General features: G+C 44.7%; 1 protein-coding gene, 1 non-coding gene and 2 pseudogenes across 4 annotated transcripts; 1 reads left to right on the top strand and 3 right to left on the bottom strand.

The window, feature by feature from the left end:
* Positions 1 to 787: 787 nt before the first annotated feature.
* Positions 788 to 861, bottom strand: TRNAV-AAC (transfer RNA valine (anticodon AAC)). The gene has a single exon. It is a non-coding gene; the product is annotated as a tRNA-Val (tRNA).
* A 619-nt stretch (positions 862 to 1,480) lies between these two features.
* LOC133929742 (uncharacterized) lies at positions 1,481 to 3,805 on the bottom strand (annotated as a pseudogene).
* A 154-nt stretch (positions 3,806 to 3,959) lies between these two features.
* LOC133929753 (DNA replication complex GINS protein PSF2) lies at positions 3,960 to 7,834 on the bottom strand. Of its 3 annotated transcripts, none has more exons than XR_009911648.1 (9): positions 7,645 to 7,834; positions 7,455 to 7,529; positions 7,204 to 7,318; positions 6,759 to 6,858; positions 6,638 to 6,668; positions 6,456 to 6,548; positions 5,689 to 5,841; positions 5,216 to 5,313; positions 3,960 to 4,837 (listed from the first exon to the last, which is right to left on the bottom strand). XR_009911648.1 is itself a non-coding variant. In XM_062376540.1 (8 exons), exons 1-8 carry the CDS (start codon positions 7,690 to 7,692, stop codon positions 5,293 to 5,295), a joined length of 636 nt encoding a protein of 211 aa, XP_062232524.1. In that variant the 5' UTR covers positions 7,693 to 7,834; the 3' UTR covers positions 4,993 to 5,292. The 3 variants fall into 3 exon arrangements, 1 of the variants encoding a protein (XP_062232524.1); XR_009911645.1 differs by having other exon boundaries at positions 3,960 to 4,813; XM_062376540.1 differs by lacking the exon at positions 3,960 to 4,837 and having other exon boundaries at positions 4,993 to 5,313.
* A 4,581-nt stretch (positions 7,835 to 12,415) lies between these two features.
* On the top strand, positions 12,416 to 16,227 carry LOC133929733 (receptor-like cytoplasmic kinase 176; annotated as a pseudogene).
* The last annotated feature ends 286 nt before the right edge of the window (positions 16,228 to 16,513 follow it).

Genomic DNA, 16,513 nt, shown 5'->3' with positions numbered 1-16,513 from the left:
TCATGTAGCGACTGAAGAACCATGGCAGGCTTACCACAGTCACAAGTCGGGATGGGGAGGGCGGGGAGAATGGGGGCATCTTTGCAGGTAGATAGTAGTAGTTTGATCCGAGAGATGGCGGATTCGGCCAATTGGTGCTGGGTTGGTGTAGTTTGTAGGTAGATAGTAGTAGTTTGATCCTATTTTGTTGGTTGGTTTGTAAGATTTTTCAGGGCGTTTTTGGTGTGGTTGTTTTTGGGAGTTTTGTGTTGGTGTTTTTGTTGGTGAATAATGGGGTGTTCGTGTTTTTATCCCCTTTGCGGTGGAGGTTTCTGGATCATTAGTCTGTGTATTGATGGGCGCAGAGGTTGCTATTAGATCTCTATTCTCGCTGGCTTTGAGGTGGAAGTTGTCGAGTTTGTTTCTCTCTTTCGAGTCTGGTTCATCGATAGCTGAAATGCGTTCAGCGGTTTACAGGCATCTCGGATTACTCTGGAGGTGTCAGTTCATGCGACGTTTCAAAATCTAAGGTTGCTCTGCGGATTCGATGTGAGGAGTTCTTTTTGGCTCCGTTCATCTTCGACGCGTTGGGTGGCCGCGTTGGGAGGTGGAGGCCACCGGAGGGGAGGGAGATGCTAGAAGGTCTTGGATGAGCTTATTGTGCAGTTTCTATGTTGTTTAGAATTCTTTCTATAAAGTAAGGATATACTGTACTAAAATTTAATATAATCTCCACCTGGTGGGCTCAAACTAGTCTCACCTCGCAGAGACGCAGACGCAGACGCAGAGTAACAAAAAGAAAAGAGTATGGCTTCGCCCGGGCTCGAACCGGAGACCTTCAGTGTGTTAGACTGACGTGATAACCAACTACACCACGAAACCTTGATATCATGTGTTTACTTCTTATACTATTAGTTATTTGCAATCCTGCAGCAGTGGATTTGTGATGCATGAATAGTTCTTTTGCTATGCGAGCTGTCACTTGGGTTCTTACTTCTTCCTTGACCATGTGAAAATAGGATATGTGTCTACTTTCTTGTGCTGATGGTTGGCGTTGTCATTTTGATGTATTTCCAGGTTGCTGATACCTTTGCTATAAGGGATCAAGATTCAAGAGTGTGCTGAGATGCAACCAAGTCGTGCCTATTGAGATTTGAGAGTAGAGTCATCTTAGGGACGGTAACATGGCTCATTCACTAACCATCTAGCTTTTTGTTCATGGACAAACTCACATGGATCCCACCTCTTGCTTCCCTGGCCTGCATATTTAGTTTTGTGATTGCAACCATGACTTCTCTCGCGCAATTTTGTAACAAAGAACATATTAAAGTCGGGATATGATTATCGGATTCTCCTATTATTTCTGGCCGATGGTTATATTGCAACCACGTAAATTTCTATGGGTTAAAACAATTTCAAACATCCTTTTTTAGGTAGGCACAACTTTGACTGCAAACATTTATCTTGACGGCACAACCAGATGAAGCAAAACGTATACTGTATTTCTTTTCGAAACAGCGGATGATTCAACTTGTACAGTCTACAATTACAAAGTAGTGGGAATCAACAGTATCTATCAGCTTCTGCTACAGGGGGGAGGTATCCTCCAAATGAACAAGTTGAAGGGAACAACGACTCTATGACCAAAAATCAATATAACCCGGGGGGGTGGGGGGATTTTGTGGTAACTCTCAATTGTACATGGGATGCACCACTGGCATATCCATCTTCGCTGAAAGAACAAAAAACCAAATTCAAAAAAGAATTTTTGTGTTTTTCTTATATGCCTTCAAAAAACCTGGGATGTTACCTCCACTCACATGACCTGTTAGTATCCACCACCTATTTCACCTTATCTGTAAACTCCCAAACCTCTCAAAAGAGGAGCGCACATAGAAATCCATCAAGAACTGAGAAGGGAACACCGCCGCCGCCTCTAAAACTTTGGCATCCTCTTCTTGTCAGCATTGATTGGCATCATCAGCAATCTTCCGGTATCAAGTACTGACTGAAGGGAGGATTTCAGCCTCTTCAGGTGCCCAAAGCACAGTGCATGATCTGAAGCTGTGTCGTGCAAGTCTTGTTCAGTATTCAAGTCTTTCCTCTCATACTTGGAGTGTCATTTCGCTTGGAGATAAGGCAAGGATCTCCAAGGTGGAAGGGGCATAGAGTTCTGCTTCAGGGACCATTTTGCAGCGTCTACCATCACATGCAGGAACTGCTTCAGTCTGGGAAGGGTGCCAACATAGACCACTGGAAACGAATTCAGCAGGGTGCCAAAAGAATCAACTGCCCTGGCAATTTCAAAGTGGCTCCTGAAGTCCATATCAATGATCAGATGCTCTGGACCCATAGTATCACTGTCCGTTATGACATCAATGTACTCATGGTCACCTGATTGGGAAAACACAAACAGTTTAGTCACACAGCTGGATTTGTGGAGCAAATCGTGGAACGACTCTCAGAACTAAGCGTGTATGGATCCAAGCTCTCATCTCAAGTACCTCCAGGTATCTTGTCAAAACCCTGCCATGTGGATGTGCAAACTGCTGCATCATATCCTGAGTATCTCAAGAGCTTCACAAGTAAATGGCGGATACAACTGCCACTGCATTGAGCTCTTTTGAAAGCCTGAAGCTCCGAATCGTGGATAGAGAACAGTAGTGAGTGGACCATGGACAGCAGCTCATTTTCTTTCTCATCTCCACCTTGCTTGTACATCTACAGCATGGTGCATGGAATGTCAGTTCCGGCATACATGGCATACATATCTATCAGGTATCCAACACTACTTATCCAATCATTTATATGGGTAACAGGACTACTGATGCATAGTAAAGGTAACAAGCCAAACAGGCCAATTTGTAGTTTGGGACGTGAATAGTTTACAAGTTACTAGCACAAGGTTACGGCAGGAAAACAAAAAGGATGCATGGACTGTTTTTTTCAACGGTGAGCATATATGTGAATTTTGGAGACATCGCTCGCTAAGCATCATAGTAGTCGGGTTCAATTCTAACATAATGCCACCTGTACATATGCTGACTAGTGCCTACAATTCAGTGGACAATAACAATGTGATGTAACAAATTGAAACAGAATTAAGGTTGTGCAAGTAAACTGCTGATTGTAGAAATCTCAGTGTGTATTTCGAAATTGAGGACAGAGGTGTAAACTAGGACCGCGAGCTTATTGTACTTTTTTGTTTTGTAGCGTGATGATCCAGTAAAGTCAGATCAACCAGGCAAGCAATCTCATAAATACGAGACATAATTGACATGAAAGCAACCAACATCGCAGCTTCAGAAGCAGTAATTTGTTTGTTTTGGGTCAACACTTAAACTAACGATGCAAACGCGAAGTAGCATGGGGGGGAGGGCGTATGCATACCGAGATCTTGTCGGCGAGGTCGGAGGGGCCGGACTCGTTGTCGCTGCTGCCGCGCGAGTCCCCGCCGGCGCTGCCGCCGTTCTCCAGAAATTCGCTGACGAGCATCGCCAATCCATGTCGCTCTCGTGGCTGTGGCTCCCGAACCCCTCGGCTGCAGCAGCCCTCGTCCGCAGGCACAGCTCGCCCACCGGCGCCGGGAACCCCCACGGCACCACCCTCCGGCGCGCCGAGATGGCGAACTCATTGGCGAGCAGCATCATCCGGCCCGCTCTATTGAATCCGCAGCGAGGCCTCGCGAATTTGTAGAGAGAGGGTGGGGCGAGAAATTGGCGAAATCTCGCGGGAGGGGGCTGGAGACTGGAGAAAGCGAGGGAGAATTTTGTGCCAACGCGGCCACCTTTAAATAGTTGTATACCCGTGTCTGTAATGGGTGTCGAAAATTTTCACCCGATAATATATATACTGGAGAAACACATATATTGCTAGTAACAATAAGCAATTTGAAAAAAACAAACTTGAATGTCGATACATAATAAAAACTATAAGTTATAGCTTATAATACAGCTACCAGCATCATCAATGCAAAATACGAAACATCCAACGGCCAGTTGATCCAAATCTTATTATTCACACTCCTTTAGTCAACCGTTAAAAAAAAGAAACAATTGCTCAAGTTGCAGCTTGATGCCCTATGTAACTCATTTGAGCGAATAAAAAAAATGCGATTATTTGAAGAGGAGCAAGAGAGAGAAACAAGTGGATGATGGGATGGGATGTGCCTCGTCAACCCTGACGGCGCGCCGCGGCCGCGTGGAGTCAACGGTCTGGCGGGCCTCGTCAAATAATCCAACGGCCAGTTGATCCAAATCTTATTATTCACACTCCTTTAGTCAACCGTTAAAAAAAAGAAACAATTGCTCAAGTTGCAGCTTGATGCCCTATGTAACTCATTTGAGCGAATAAAAAAAATGCGATTATTTGAAGAGGAGCAAGAGAGAGAAACAAGTGGATGATGGGATGGGATGTGCCTCGTCAACCCTGACGGCGCGCCGCGGCCGCGTGGAGTCAACGGTCTGGCGGGCCTCGTCAACCCTGACGGCGCTAGGAAAAAAAAAAGGTAGATATTGTCACGTTGCTCATTTCATAATCTGTCTTGTCTGGAATCTTTAATCAGTGCTAGCCACAATGAGAGCTATCAGCAAGCTCATAATTCTCCAGAAAAGAAAATGTGAATCGCAACGGCCGGGCGGCCGACTAGAAATGTAATGGTACTTCGAAGTTGGAACCACTGTGTAGTCAGTTGGGGAAATAGCTCCCACAAACAGCGCTAGAGCAACCATGTGATGTGAGCCCTTGTACTTCTTTATTCAAGCTTGGGGAACAATTGATGGTTGATGGATAGTCACAGAAGGAATGACATCATTGTCCAAACATGAGCACTTCTCTGATGAATTAAAAAATTTGAAACCTGAGATCAGTTCAGACGATAATAAAGAATCAGCTGGTGCCTATTTCTTTTGCGCTTAACAAAGCTGCTTAGACAAACATTAAGCGCACAAGGATAGCACCTAAATAAAAATCACAGGTTGTATACAAACACGAGACGATAAGATAGTCAGGTGATTCGTATCACGCCTGAAATACATGGCGCAGATAATATTCATCTTGAAATACATGAGATAGTATCTTCTATTTGTGACAGATGATTGTCATTGCAGGTCAGATAGAATAGTCCTAAAATAGGTAGATTAGGATGCAAAGTTGCCATTACTGTCTGAAAGATTCAAGCACATACTTAGCTAGTGTGTATAACATACAGAACCTTACAAGAAAGCAATGCAAGTACCTCCACAAACTGCAATCCACAGATATGGAGTAAATAATTTGCAAAGACAAATGATAGGCCCATGCATATCATGCTTACTACCTGCGCCTTAGATCTCTCTGCAAAAGGAAAAGAAAGGAAGAACAGTGAGTTCATGACATGGAACTTTTCCTGACAAATCATGTCATTACTGTTAAAAGATCATGGATTTGAGAACAGATTTATTTAAAAAATGCTAACAAGATCATGATTTTCGAAAACAGATAGGAAATACTAGGACTTCTTTCTGCTTAAAGCCTGTATGCATTAAGCTATTGTGAAACATATTGGCACACCAAATAAACAAAGTTAAACCAATTCCGTGCTGTGCAGCCAATTTGTACCAACTTTCTGATATGCAATTGTTATGTGCAACATCAATACTTTGATGAAAACAAACACTTCATTGTACCCATAAGCAAGCAAAAACCATATCTAAAAAGGTGAAGGCTTACTCTTGGACCACGGTCTGCAACTGGTGTTGGTCTGCTCCCTGAATTATCTGCTTGCTGAATCATCTGTGGGCTATCATGCTTATAGAATGCCTGCAAAGTTCTCACCATGAAAGGGCGGACAATATTCACTTCCATTGCAGAGAGATTTTTGAGCTGTGAGAATGGAAAAAAGAAGCATAAGGTATTATTGGTGTCTGATCAACAAAGGATCAAATTTGCTAGACTAGTAGGAAATGCAGATGAAGGGAAATCGAAACCACATGCAATCAATAGTAACCGGCGCAGAATCTGAAAAACCAAGAAATGCAATTGATTCTAATATGGCGTACAGAGGTAAGATAGGGCAGACCGCCCTCTATCTAAATTGCCGGGCTTCTCCCAGGCAATTAGAGGATCTGATCGGAGCCAATTTGGTGGGCAAAACCATTTACTATATTATTGCTTGACCAATACGAGGGCCCTTGGGTAGCCTTTATAGTTTAGGCACCGGAATAACAGACCAACTCTGATACATAATAGCTAATTGACTCTGGTACATAGATAGCAAGGACTCTGACCTGTACTAGGAAAGAGAGATACTAATCTAACTATGCTAGGAATAGTAATATGCATATCTCAGCCAGCTATATGTTCAGCAGAATCCGACTTGGCTGCTGATCCAGGCAGATCTGAGACTTTCTTCATATTTCTTTTCCTCTGATACTTGATCCCAAATATTCTATCCATAACAGATTCAGTGGCCAGAATCTAAAGAAATAAAAACATACCTTGACAGCATGAGTACGTCCAGATATTGTCTCTAATCCAGTCTCAACCTTATGGAATCGAACATCTCTGATGTCCTCAATCAAAGATCTGACCTGTGTCACAACTAAGAGTTAGCAATTTGTCAACAAGGTCAGCTCTGACTAGACATCACAAATTTCTACTGAGATTGCTTAGAGCTCACCAAGTATGCATCTGAGATGTCATCACGAGCACTGCAGCAAAAACGGGAGAGAAATATTATAAGTTTTCACAGTTTCTTACTATAGAAGAAATGGGGTCAGGCAGTTGATATGGATGCTTACTGATCAAACAGAAGCTTAGTTATTTCAATATAGTGTAATGGTAATGGCTGAAATTCTCTAGGTGACTCTCTTTCTGCATCCAATACCTGTGTCAAACGGCCTAGCAACAAAAGAAAACCAACAGATAAGGGCCAAAAAGAGTCAGGCTTCAGTACCATGAACATATGACTAGTTACATGGGCAACCAAGTAATGCTCAAATACCAAAAATAAACGGTAGTAGAGTACCGGTTCCACCAGATAGTGAATTAAAGTAGAAAAACGTGCAAACATAAGAGATTTCTTAAAAAATGCAATAGCTAGGCAATTCATCCCATAGGTTGTTCCATGCCTAAAAAATTGAAACAAAGTAAGGTCTGCTTCCACACAGGTAGCAATGATATATGCTTCAGCAGAAGGTGCGAGAAAACTAAGCAACATAAACAAGGAAGAACGTGAGCCCTCACCAACAGTCATCCACTCAGGGTTGCGGATGGTGCACTTTCCACGCTTCTTGAGCGCCACTGCAAGCCATAGAGGCACCTTGGTCGGAATTTGCGGGAAGAAGGGCCCAAAATCCCCCTACACGGCGGGAGTGAGGATAACTATAGTGTCAGCCAAAAGTGATCATCTGAGAAGCAAAATTGGCGAAAAATCCACCAATGAAACAGATAGAGTGGTGTATTGGCGAAGAGGTGTATTGGACGGACGCACGCACGCAGATCATGTTGAGAGCGTCCATGCGGATGTTGGGGACGATTTCGACGATCTCATCCTCCGCCACGAACTCCACCTGCGGCACATAACAGCCATCGAAGAAATTTTGCATTTGTAGATAGGATCTATCCAAAGAATCAGGTCGGCTCTGACAATCTCGCATTTCTAGATGGATCGAAGGGGTTGGTTACCTCGGAAGGCGAGAAGATGGAGAGGTGCGGGTCGGACTGCCCTGCCATGGCCACCCGACCGAGGGGCCGCCGCCTGCTGCGCCGCTGATCAAATCCCCAATCCCCGTCCAACGCCCGCCGCCGTGGAGAGAGGGAGAGAGAGAGACGATTTGGGGATTAGGGTTTGAGGCGCGCGAGTGATTAATTTCGGCGCCCTTTTTTTGGTCCAGGTGATGTCAGACAGCTGGGGCCCATTTGGTGAGCTCATTCTCTGCAGCAAGTCATGGCCCATTTCTTCGTCTTTCCTTACATTATGGGCTGATTTGCATTTCATCATCATCATAAGAAGAAAACATGTGTCGGTGTAATAATTAAGAGGTGCTTCCATTAAGTGGGGGCATCACGCTGCCAATTACCAATCGGCGGATAGATATTCTGGAGATCATGGTCTCATTTTGCGAACAGTCCCCGGTCACTTTGCAATCAGCCTTACCATGAGCCATCAGGAGACTGGTCGGTCGCAAGTAGGTACTTAATTAATCTATCAAATCATATTTAATCCTTTCCTCATACGCTCTCTTTCGACGAGCAAGTTCGTGGATAGATATGGTGGCGCAGTAATTTAACCTATAGCATTTAACGCTACGGGATGATCTCGGAGATGAGTGTGATGGCGTTCAGTGATAGGACGGGGCATGCTGGACTACCAGAGCAGGGTGTGCGTGCCTACTATTTGTGTTTGCTTTTGTGGAGTGACCGTATTTTTATGGAGTGTTCGCTCTTTTCTTCGAAGAGTCCATATTTGAGCAGAATTTAAATTTTGATTGGAATGTGCTCTGAGTTGATTTGAGTTTTCAATTGAGCATTATGATTATGGACGAACTGCATATGGAGTTGGAGATATGTGTTTGCTTGTCTTATTGTGTGCAGGTGATGGATGTAACTTGGCAGTCGACAGCGGGTGATCAGGGTCAGGTGGGGTGCTTGGTGCCGGACGATCAAGGAGGTCAGGCAGAGTCAAGGGTGATTCTAGCGGTACACATGGAGGTCAAGAAAAGCTTGGAAGATGGATAAAGACGGTGTGTTGATAAAGTTAAGTGAAAGGGATGTCAGTACAAGTAACAAAGACGACCCGAGAGATTGGGAGCGAGAGAGACTTATCGGCGGTCAGGATCGCAAGATGGAGTACACGTGTTGACATCAGAGTTCTTGCTTAATGTGTAAGCAAGTGGCGTATCACACTTTAAGAAGCGTGCAGAGAGTTTCGTGGTTTGACCTTAAAATCATGCGAGGATTGGAGAAATACATGTCACCATCATGAAGCTTGCATCGAGACGAAGCTAAGTCATGAATGTGTCGCGGTCGTCCGATGAATGAAGAAGAATATGGACCAAAATATCCTTGATAATAGGTATGAGTGTATGTCACATCCTAAATTCCATAATCACGTGATTAAACTTAATCATGCATCATTAACATCATAACTATTTTTTAGGTAAATTATTTTAGCGCACTAGAGTACTTTGTTTGAAATTAATTAGATGAGAGAAAGAAATTCGGGAGAGAAAAAATTAAAGTCGCAATTAAAATGGACCTCTTTCTCTCTAACATGTGGGACCCACTCGGCCCCACACCTCCTCCACTCCAAAAGGGCAGCCCACCTGCCCCCTCTCTCTCTCCCACCTGCTCCTCTCACTCCCCACCCGAGCTCCCTCTCCCTCTCACTCCCTCTCTCCATTTCTTCCAAAATCCGAGCTCAAGTGAAGGATTGAAGTTATGCATGTGGTACCATTGCATTCTAGAGCTCATAAGCTACTCATCCATTCAATTCATTTTCGTTTTCTCAAAAGATTCGAGTTGGATTTGATGTCTTTTGGTGTTCTTAGTTGAAACACAAGGAACACCGGAGTTCTTTGATTTCCCTCCATTTCCTCCACTTCCTGATGGTCACCCAACTCCACAAGTATCTTGTGTAAGTCTCTTAGGCTTCCCATGGCAAGAATTCGTTATTTGGTTGATCGATTTCTAGTTTTAGTAAAGTTTATGAGTTTTTTAGGTTTTGGACCAAAACGAGGATTTAGATGAGATTTGAGTTAGGAATCGAGTTGCTAGGTTGATGTGTGAATTCTAAACTCCATAAATCATCTCAAACATGTTCCTCTTTAGTTTGAAAAAGATCGTAATTCGATTTGACAATTTTTTCCCAAAATTAGAGAAGTTTTGGGCAGTGCGGAGTATCCGTATAAAAGTGCGGATAGTCCGCAAAAGTGTGGAGGTTTCGCACCAAAGTTAGTATAGAACCCTTGATATGGTATATGCGCAGGAGTATATAGCATAGATTCAAGTTTGGAGTTAAATCGATCGACGAATCATCGAAAACATATTTTCAGCCCAGGTTCGGAGTGTCCGGACAAAAGTCTGGAGGGTCCGCATATGTCCGGAGTATCCGGAGAATTCTCCGGATAGTCCGGAGTTTACCTGAGTTACGCAGTGTTCGGATGTTCCGCATAATTTTACGAATAGTCCGCATATGTTCGGAGGTTCCGCACTTTCGGTAACTTTTCAAATTGGTTTGAGTCCCAATTTTATTCTAGTTCGCATGTTTGCACTTTCAACTTTTTTTGCGAATCTTATGGCATGCATTGTTGCACTTTATTCATACTTATTACATTGCACGTGTTATTCTTTTTATAGAACATCGAGCCGGAGATCCAGGAGAGCGAGGGACATTTTGGACAGCCACCTGAACAGCAAGGCAAGCATCTATCATATTGAAACTTGTCAGTTGAACTGAAAGAAGTCTAAATATTGATAAATTATGTTTATGTATAGGTTTTCATGTATAGGGAGTCGATGTCGGGAACAAGTGGGTAGAACCTACGCCAATTGCATTCTTCTACCTTGATGACTTGTTCGTCCACGTTCCTTGTAGCTTTGAGATGAGGTTATGTCTAGGTACAAGTTCGACTTATATGCTTGGCCATGCTTAGGTCTTTCGGTAGAAGTCAAACAACGACGTTTCTCGTTGTTCGCGAGCATAGGATTTACTTTTGTCGCACAAATACATGGTTGAGGTTGTTATAGTTGGTTGAGTGGTGAGTATGAGACGAGATGTGAGCGGTATTAGGGGTGTCATCTGCCCTCAAGAAAAGTCTGGGGGTAATTCTGGAAGGGAACCTAGACACCGTAGGTCGCTTGCATCGTTTAAGGCCGATCGTCGGGTAGTTGGCTTTAGCACTTACCTTACTCATCACATACCGATCTAATGGTAAGACGAGCCGAATACCTTCGCAGCTGTGGCTTTGTGGGGCCTGAATATCGACGGTATCAGTGGGCGGGCTTGTAAATGTTACTAGTTTGCTCCGGGAGTAGTTCTAGTACCGTCGTGTTGAGCGATGCATGCCGCATATAGTTAGGGCTGGTTGATAGTCAATATTTTAAAAGTTTAACCGAGTCTTAATTAAAGTGACAAGTATTCATAACCCGAGAGAGTACATATGTAAAGTATTAGTGCAGCATCCATGCATTGACTTGGTTCCTCGTCCTTAACACAATCGATCTATCATTATGAATTAGTCTAGGCAAGATGCAAGCATCAAGATCAAATATATAATACTAGATCTATCTAAGAAAATTAAGATGTAGAAATTAGAAACAAACAAGATGGCGCGATCGATGGTCAACTGAGAGCTAGCTAGGCAGGCGCGGATCCATCAAAACCATATATGCAAGGATAGGGATAGCTAGCTCTCGATCGTCAACGAGTTGGACCTTCAATTTGGAGCTGGACGGCGACTCCCGAGCAGACCTGGGCTTGCTTCAAAAGTCAAAAGGGAGGGATCGTCACGAGAGCGGCAGCAGCAGCCACATCAAAGCTAGCTAGCGGCGACAAATACGTACTGGATTCACAGCATGCATGCATGCAATTTAAGACCGACAAGATAGATAGATAGATAGATAGATAGATAGATAGATAGAGCACGCATGGACATGTATCCAGGATCGAGCTGGAGCACATGAAAGTTACGCGATCGAACGATACAAATTAAAAAGTGGTCCGGTCCATGCAATTCCTCATCTGCCGTTCGCTTTGCTAATTGGTAGCTACTTGCTAGATGGCCCTAATATAATTCACAATGGGCGTCTTGCGAGTGGCTCTGATCGACCTGCCTCTGCGTGCACTCTGAAACTGATAGATGGCGTACGTCGTCCGGCCACTTCTTCTTCTTCTTCTTCTTGGGCAATAAATAACGGAAATCGGGTGCAACCAACAAGTCATGTCCCAGGTCGGCCCAACCGACCGAATGAAAGATCTCCCTAGGGAAACTTTTGTTTTTGTCAAGCAGGGAAACTTACCAAACCAATGCTAATTGACTCGCCTAACCTCACCTTTTAGCTTCACATACGTTTAGCATGCAGATGCTGAGATCGATGCATATATATATATCTCTAGCTTCCGGTAGTCTCATCGTCATGCCCGGATCCATGCATGGAGTGGTACTATACGTACGTCTGGCTTGCTGACTAGCAGAATAACTACGTACCCAGATATAGATTGCTACCTCCTTCAATTCAACTGCTACTGCCAGATGGACACGAGAGATACTCTTATATTAGTTCGGCTGATCCATCGATAAATTAATCAAATCTTTTCTTTGCTTAATTTGCGCTTTTGGTTGGGCTGGGCACCCTGGCCTCGCTCGCTCCCACCTTCCTCTATCCCCCCCCCCCCTCCTCTGTCTCCTCCTCCCTCGGCACCCACTCCGCCATTAATGCCCACCTCTGTCTCCTCAACCTCCTCGGGCTGGCAAGCGCTCGTGCCTCTACCTCCATGTGGACGTGGACGTGGCGACAGGGAAAGGTCAACCTTGCCTTAGCTCCATCGGCCTCCTGAACCCCGTGGTCGATCAGCCCACAGGGAGGAGACAGCAGGAGGGAGGGAGGTGTGTACATATGGAGTATCAAGGCTAGCCTACCCTTTGGGTTGCACTGCCCTGCCTGCGACCCACAGTGCTTTGCCGCGACCACTGCTGATCGATCAATTCGACAAAAAGGCGCCGCCTTTCGGAGGTTCACCGATCTGCTGTTTTGGTGGATCCATCCATCGCCATGGGGAACTGCTGGGGAACCAAGATTAGCTCCGACAGCCCCTCCCCTTCAGGTGACCCTGCCTCTTCTTCATCGCACGTACTAGTATATATTCGCTCGTTTGATCACCATTTACTTCTAGCTTATTTCAAGTTGGGGCGTCCCTGACTAATTTGGATTTCTATTGGACCTCTGACAGGCTTAAGCCTGCGCATCTGTTGATTAATCTTCCTGTTCCTTCATATTACTGTTTGTCTTGTCTCTCGTGGTTGTTGAATTGAAATTGAATGGCGGTATTAGTAGATGCTGGCCATGCTCTTCGGTTTTAGCGGTTTCAGACAAGTTGTCTAGTAGTATACTATTATATGGCCATTTACTCGCATAATTTGCCTTCTAGTACCATCTCCTTTATACGTGTTAGTTACTATTACTATTCTACTCTGTATAGACTCTTCCTTCAATTTTCATGGTTCGTTCTATCTGCAAAGTAAAAAGCTTCCGGTAACAATCTTAATCACAGAAGAAGAAGAAAATTCAGATTTTGATTCAAGCAACTTTATTCCTTATCTGATCGATCTTTTCTCAACTTAGAGCATCTTCAAGAGACATCATATTCTGTTTTCTATAATTAAATTTAGAGATTTTGACTAAAAACATTCTCCAACAACTTCTCAAACAGGATTTTATTTTTATCAATCCCCAAAATACACCCCTATCCGAGCTAGAAATAGTGAACCCTCTCAAATTCACAATCTTACTGGGTCCACGCTCTCACCGCCCATGCCTCTTGCTCCTCCCCCGCACCTCCTACTCCCACCTGCCCGATGGCATCCTCCACCTCACTTGGCGTCCTCAACAGCGGTGTGTTCTTAGCCCAGACGCTGCCCTGTCTCTCCACGACACTGCAGAAGCCGCTCAACAACTCGGTCCTACTCAAGAAGATCAAGAGGCAGCGGCAAGCCCAGTTCGGTGCCGAGATTCCCATCGTCGATGACTCGTGAGAGGTTTCGTGGGGTTTGACACCGGCGTGAGAGGCTTCGTGGGCTCCTTCAACGTGGTGTACTCCTTCACGGGGCTGGAGGTGCGGGATTTGCTAAGCAAGAAGCAGGGCATGCTACTCTAGTGCGTCAAGGGCGGGAGGTTCGGCGCGAAGAGCTAGGCGCTCATGGTGGAGGACGACGCCCCAGCAAAGCAGGGGAAGTTCAATGTCGTGTCGCGGTTGAAGCGGCGGCCGACAATCGGCGAGGTGGAGACCATGTTGTACAACCTCATGGTCGGAGAAAAGACGAAGCAGTTATTTCTAGCTCCGACCAGATGGACGTCTTGTTCTATTTGCTCATGAAAAGTAAAGAGAGATGACATGTGGGATCTATTCGTCGGTGACACAATAGAAGACATACAGAGAATGAGCTATTAGAGATGAATGAGATTTAATAAGGGAATATTATTAGAAATGCTCTTGATATAAGAATATAGGAAATGAATTTTAAAGAGTCTCTTGGAGATGCTTTTAGATCAGAAATGGAAAGATGTTAATGGGTAGGCCTCTGGTTAGTGGTTGCAGCCAAACAGAATAGGAGTAACTAATTTGTAGTGTCTGTGCTATTTAGGGGCAGGTTGTAAGTCTGCGAGACGAAAGGGTGCAGGGCAGAGTGCATCCAGCAGCCGCGTTTCGGCGGCATCTCGGAGCGAAGGTGACATTTTGCAGTCAGCCAATGTTAGGAGCTTCACCTTCAACGAGCTCAAGACCTCCACCAGGAACTTCCGGCCGGACAGTGTTCTCGGCGAGGGAGGGTTTGGGTCAGTCTTCAAAGGATGGATTGATGAGAACACCTTCGCTCCGACCAGGCCCGGCACCGGGATGGTCATAGCTGTCAAGAAGCTCAACCAAGAAGGTTTCCAGGGTCACAGGGAATGGCTGGTGGGTACCAATTGTATCTTCATATCGTATTGTTGTTGAAAATATTGTTTCTATTGCGAGCTGCATCATATCATGTTTACATTCTGCTACTGAATCTTAATTACAGGCTGAAGTGAATTACCTTGGGCAATTGTCGCACCCCAACCTTGTAAAGCTCGTAGGTTACTGCCTTGAAGATGAGCAGCGGCTTCTTGTCTATGAGTTTATGCCACGAGGAAGCTTGGAGAATCATCTTTTTAGGAGTAAGCTTTTGGCTTCTGACTTCCTTCACCCCTCACCCCTCTTATTGAGTGTAATTAAAAGACTAGGCAGGAAGGATATGTGCATATGGCTTCTTGCAATTTTCTTGAATGGTACTGCAGTAACAAGTTTTGATGGTCACGCAGGGGGTTCACATTTTGAACCACTCTCCTGGAACCTTAGAATGAAAGTTGCCCTTGGAGCAGCGAAGGGACTTGCGTTTCTCCACAGCGACAAGGCAAAAGTTATCTACCGTGATTTCAAGACATCTAATGTTCTTGTAGATTCTGTATGCATGCTCTCCTCTTTCTCTTGGCACAATTGACGACTGTTCCCATTTCGAATGAAAATTAAAAATGATGGTTTACTAACTTAAAAGCTTGGGTTGGGTTGACTGCAGAACTACAATGCGAAGCTGTCTGATTTCGGTTTGGCGAAGGACGGGCCAACCGGTGACAAGAGCCATGTCTCAACCAGGGTTATGGGGACATACGGATATGCTGCTCCTGAATATATTGCGACAGGTGAGGCATATATACACCTGCCTTTTGATCGATGTCCTGAAATGTGATATCAGTAGGGCTTGATATTTTCTGAAATCTTGCTCATTAAAGAAAAGAGAGGAAAAATCTCTCATGATCAAAGTTTGGAGAGTAAGAATAATTAATTTGGCTGGTCCATGTTCATGTTGTTGTTATGCAGTAGGTGTAGTTAGATTTGAAGCGATAAAATTGAGTTGCTTTCCTTCAAAAAATAAAATTAAGTTGCTTTGTTTGGCTGTTCGTGCTCGTCCTGAAGCACTAGGAAGAATACTTACCAATTTCTCTGCAGCACCCAAACACTGAATTAAAAATTTGTGCCTACGGAATCTGGATATCTAGTTACAATAATAATTGTACAGGACACCTGTCTGCAAAGAGCGACGTGTACAGCTTCGGGGTAGTCGTTGTGGAGATGCTATCCGGGCGCCGTGCCTTGGACAAGAAGCGCCCCTCCGGCGAGCACAACCTGGTGGAGCAAGCGGCAGATCTTCCGCATGCTGGACGCCCGGCTGGGCGGGCAGTACTCCCTGGCGGGGGCCCAGAAAGCTGCGGCGTTGGCGCTCCAGTGCCTGTCGGGGGACTCGAGGAACAGGCCTAGCATGGACCAACTGGTTGCAGCGATGGAGCAGCTTCAGGATGCCAAGTGTTGTTGATTGTAATCGCGCCACCAACGTAAGTGCAACTACTAAAGCAAACAACAGCTAACGATCATCTTGACCAACTCATGTGCTACAATACAGACTAATTAGCATGCAAAAACGTTTATCAGTCATCTATATATCATCCTGATCAACTTTTTTGGGTGTTTTTTTGGTCGAGTTAGTGTGAGATAAGGAGACATTCAACCATTTGGGATACGTCACCGGCTTAGGCATCGCTGGGCCAGGATCTCATGAATTAGACTAGGCGTTCGTTGTGGCTGCATGCTTTGCGCTCCACGCTCGTGAATTTGTCATCCACGAAAAGATACCACTGTCATTTCTATTGGAATTTCTTCTGCTTCGACTTGAGTTTGGAAGAAGCAGACCAAAATTCGTCACGCAACAGGACAAAACGAAAGGAGATGAAACCGAAAATGTGTCCTCTTACGTGGGCCGGG

Source organism: Phragmites australis, chromosome 1 (assembly GCF_958298935.1).
Source record: "Phragmites australis chromosome 1, lpPhrAust1.1, whole genome shotgun sequence".
In the NCBI taxonomy this organism is placed as follows: domain Eukaryota; kingdom Viridiplantae; phylum Streptophyta; class Magnoliopsida; order Poales; family Poaceae; genus Phragmites; species Phragmites australis.
This window is presented reverse-complemented; position numbering and strand designations above follow the sequence as displayed.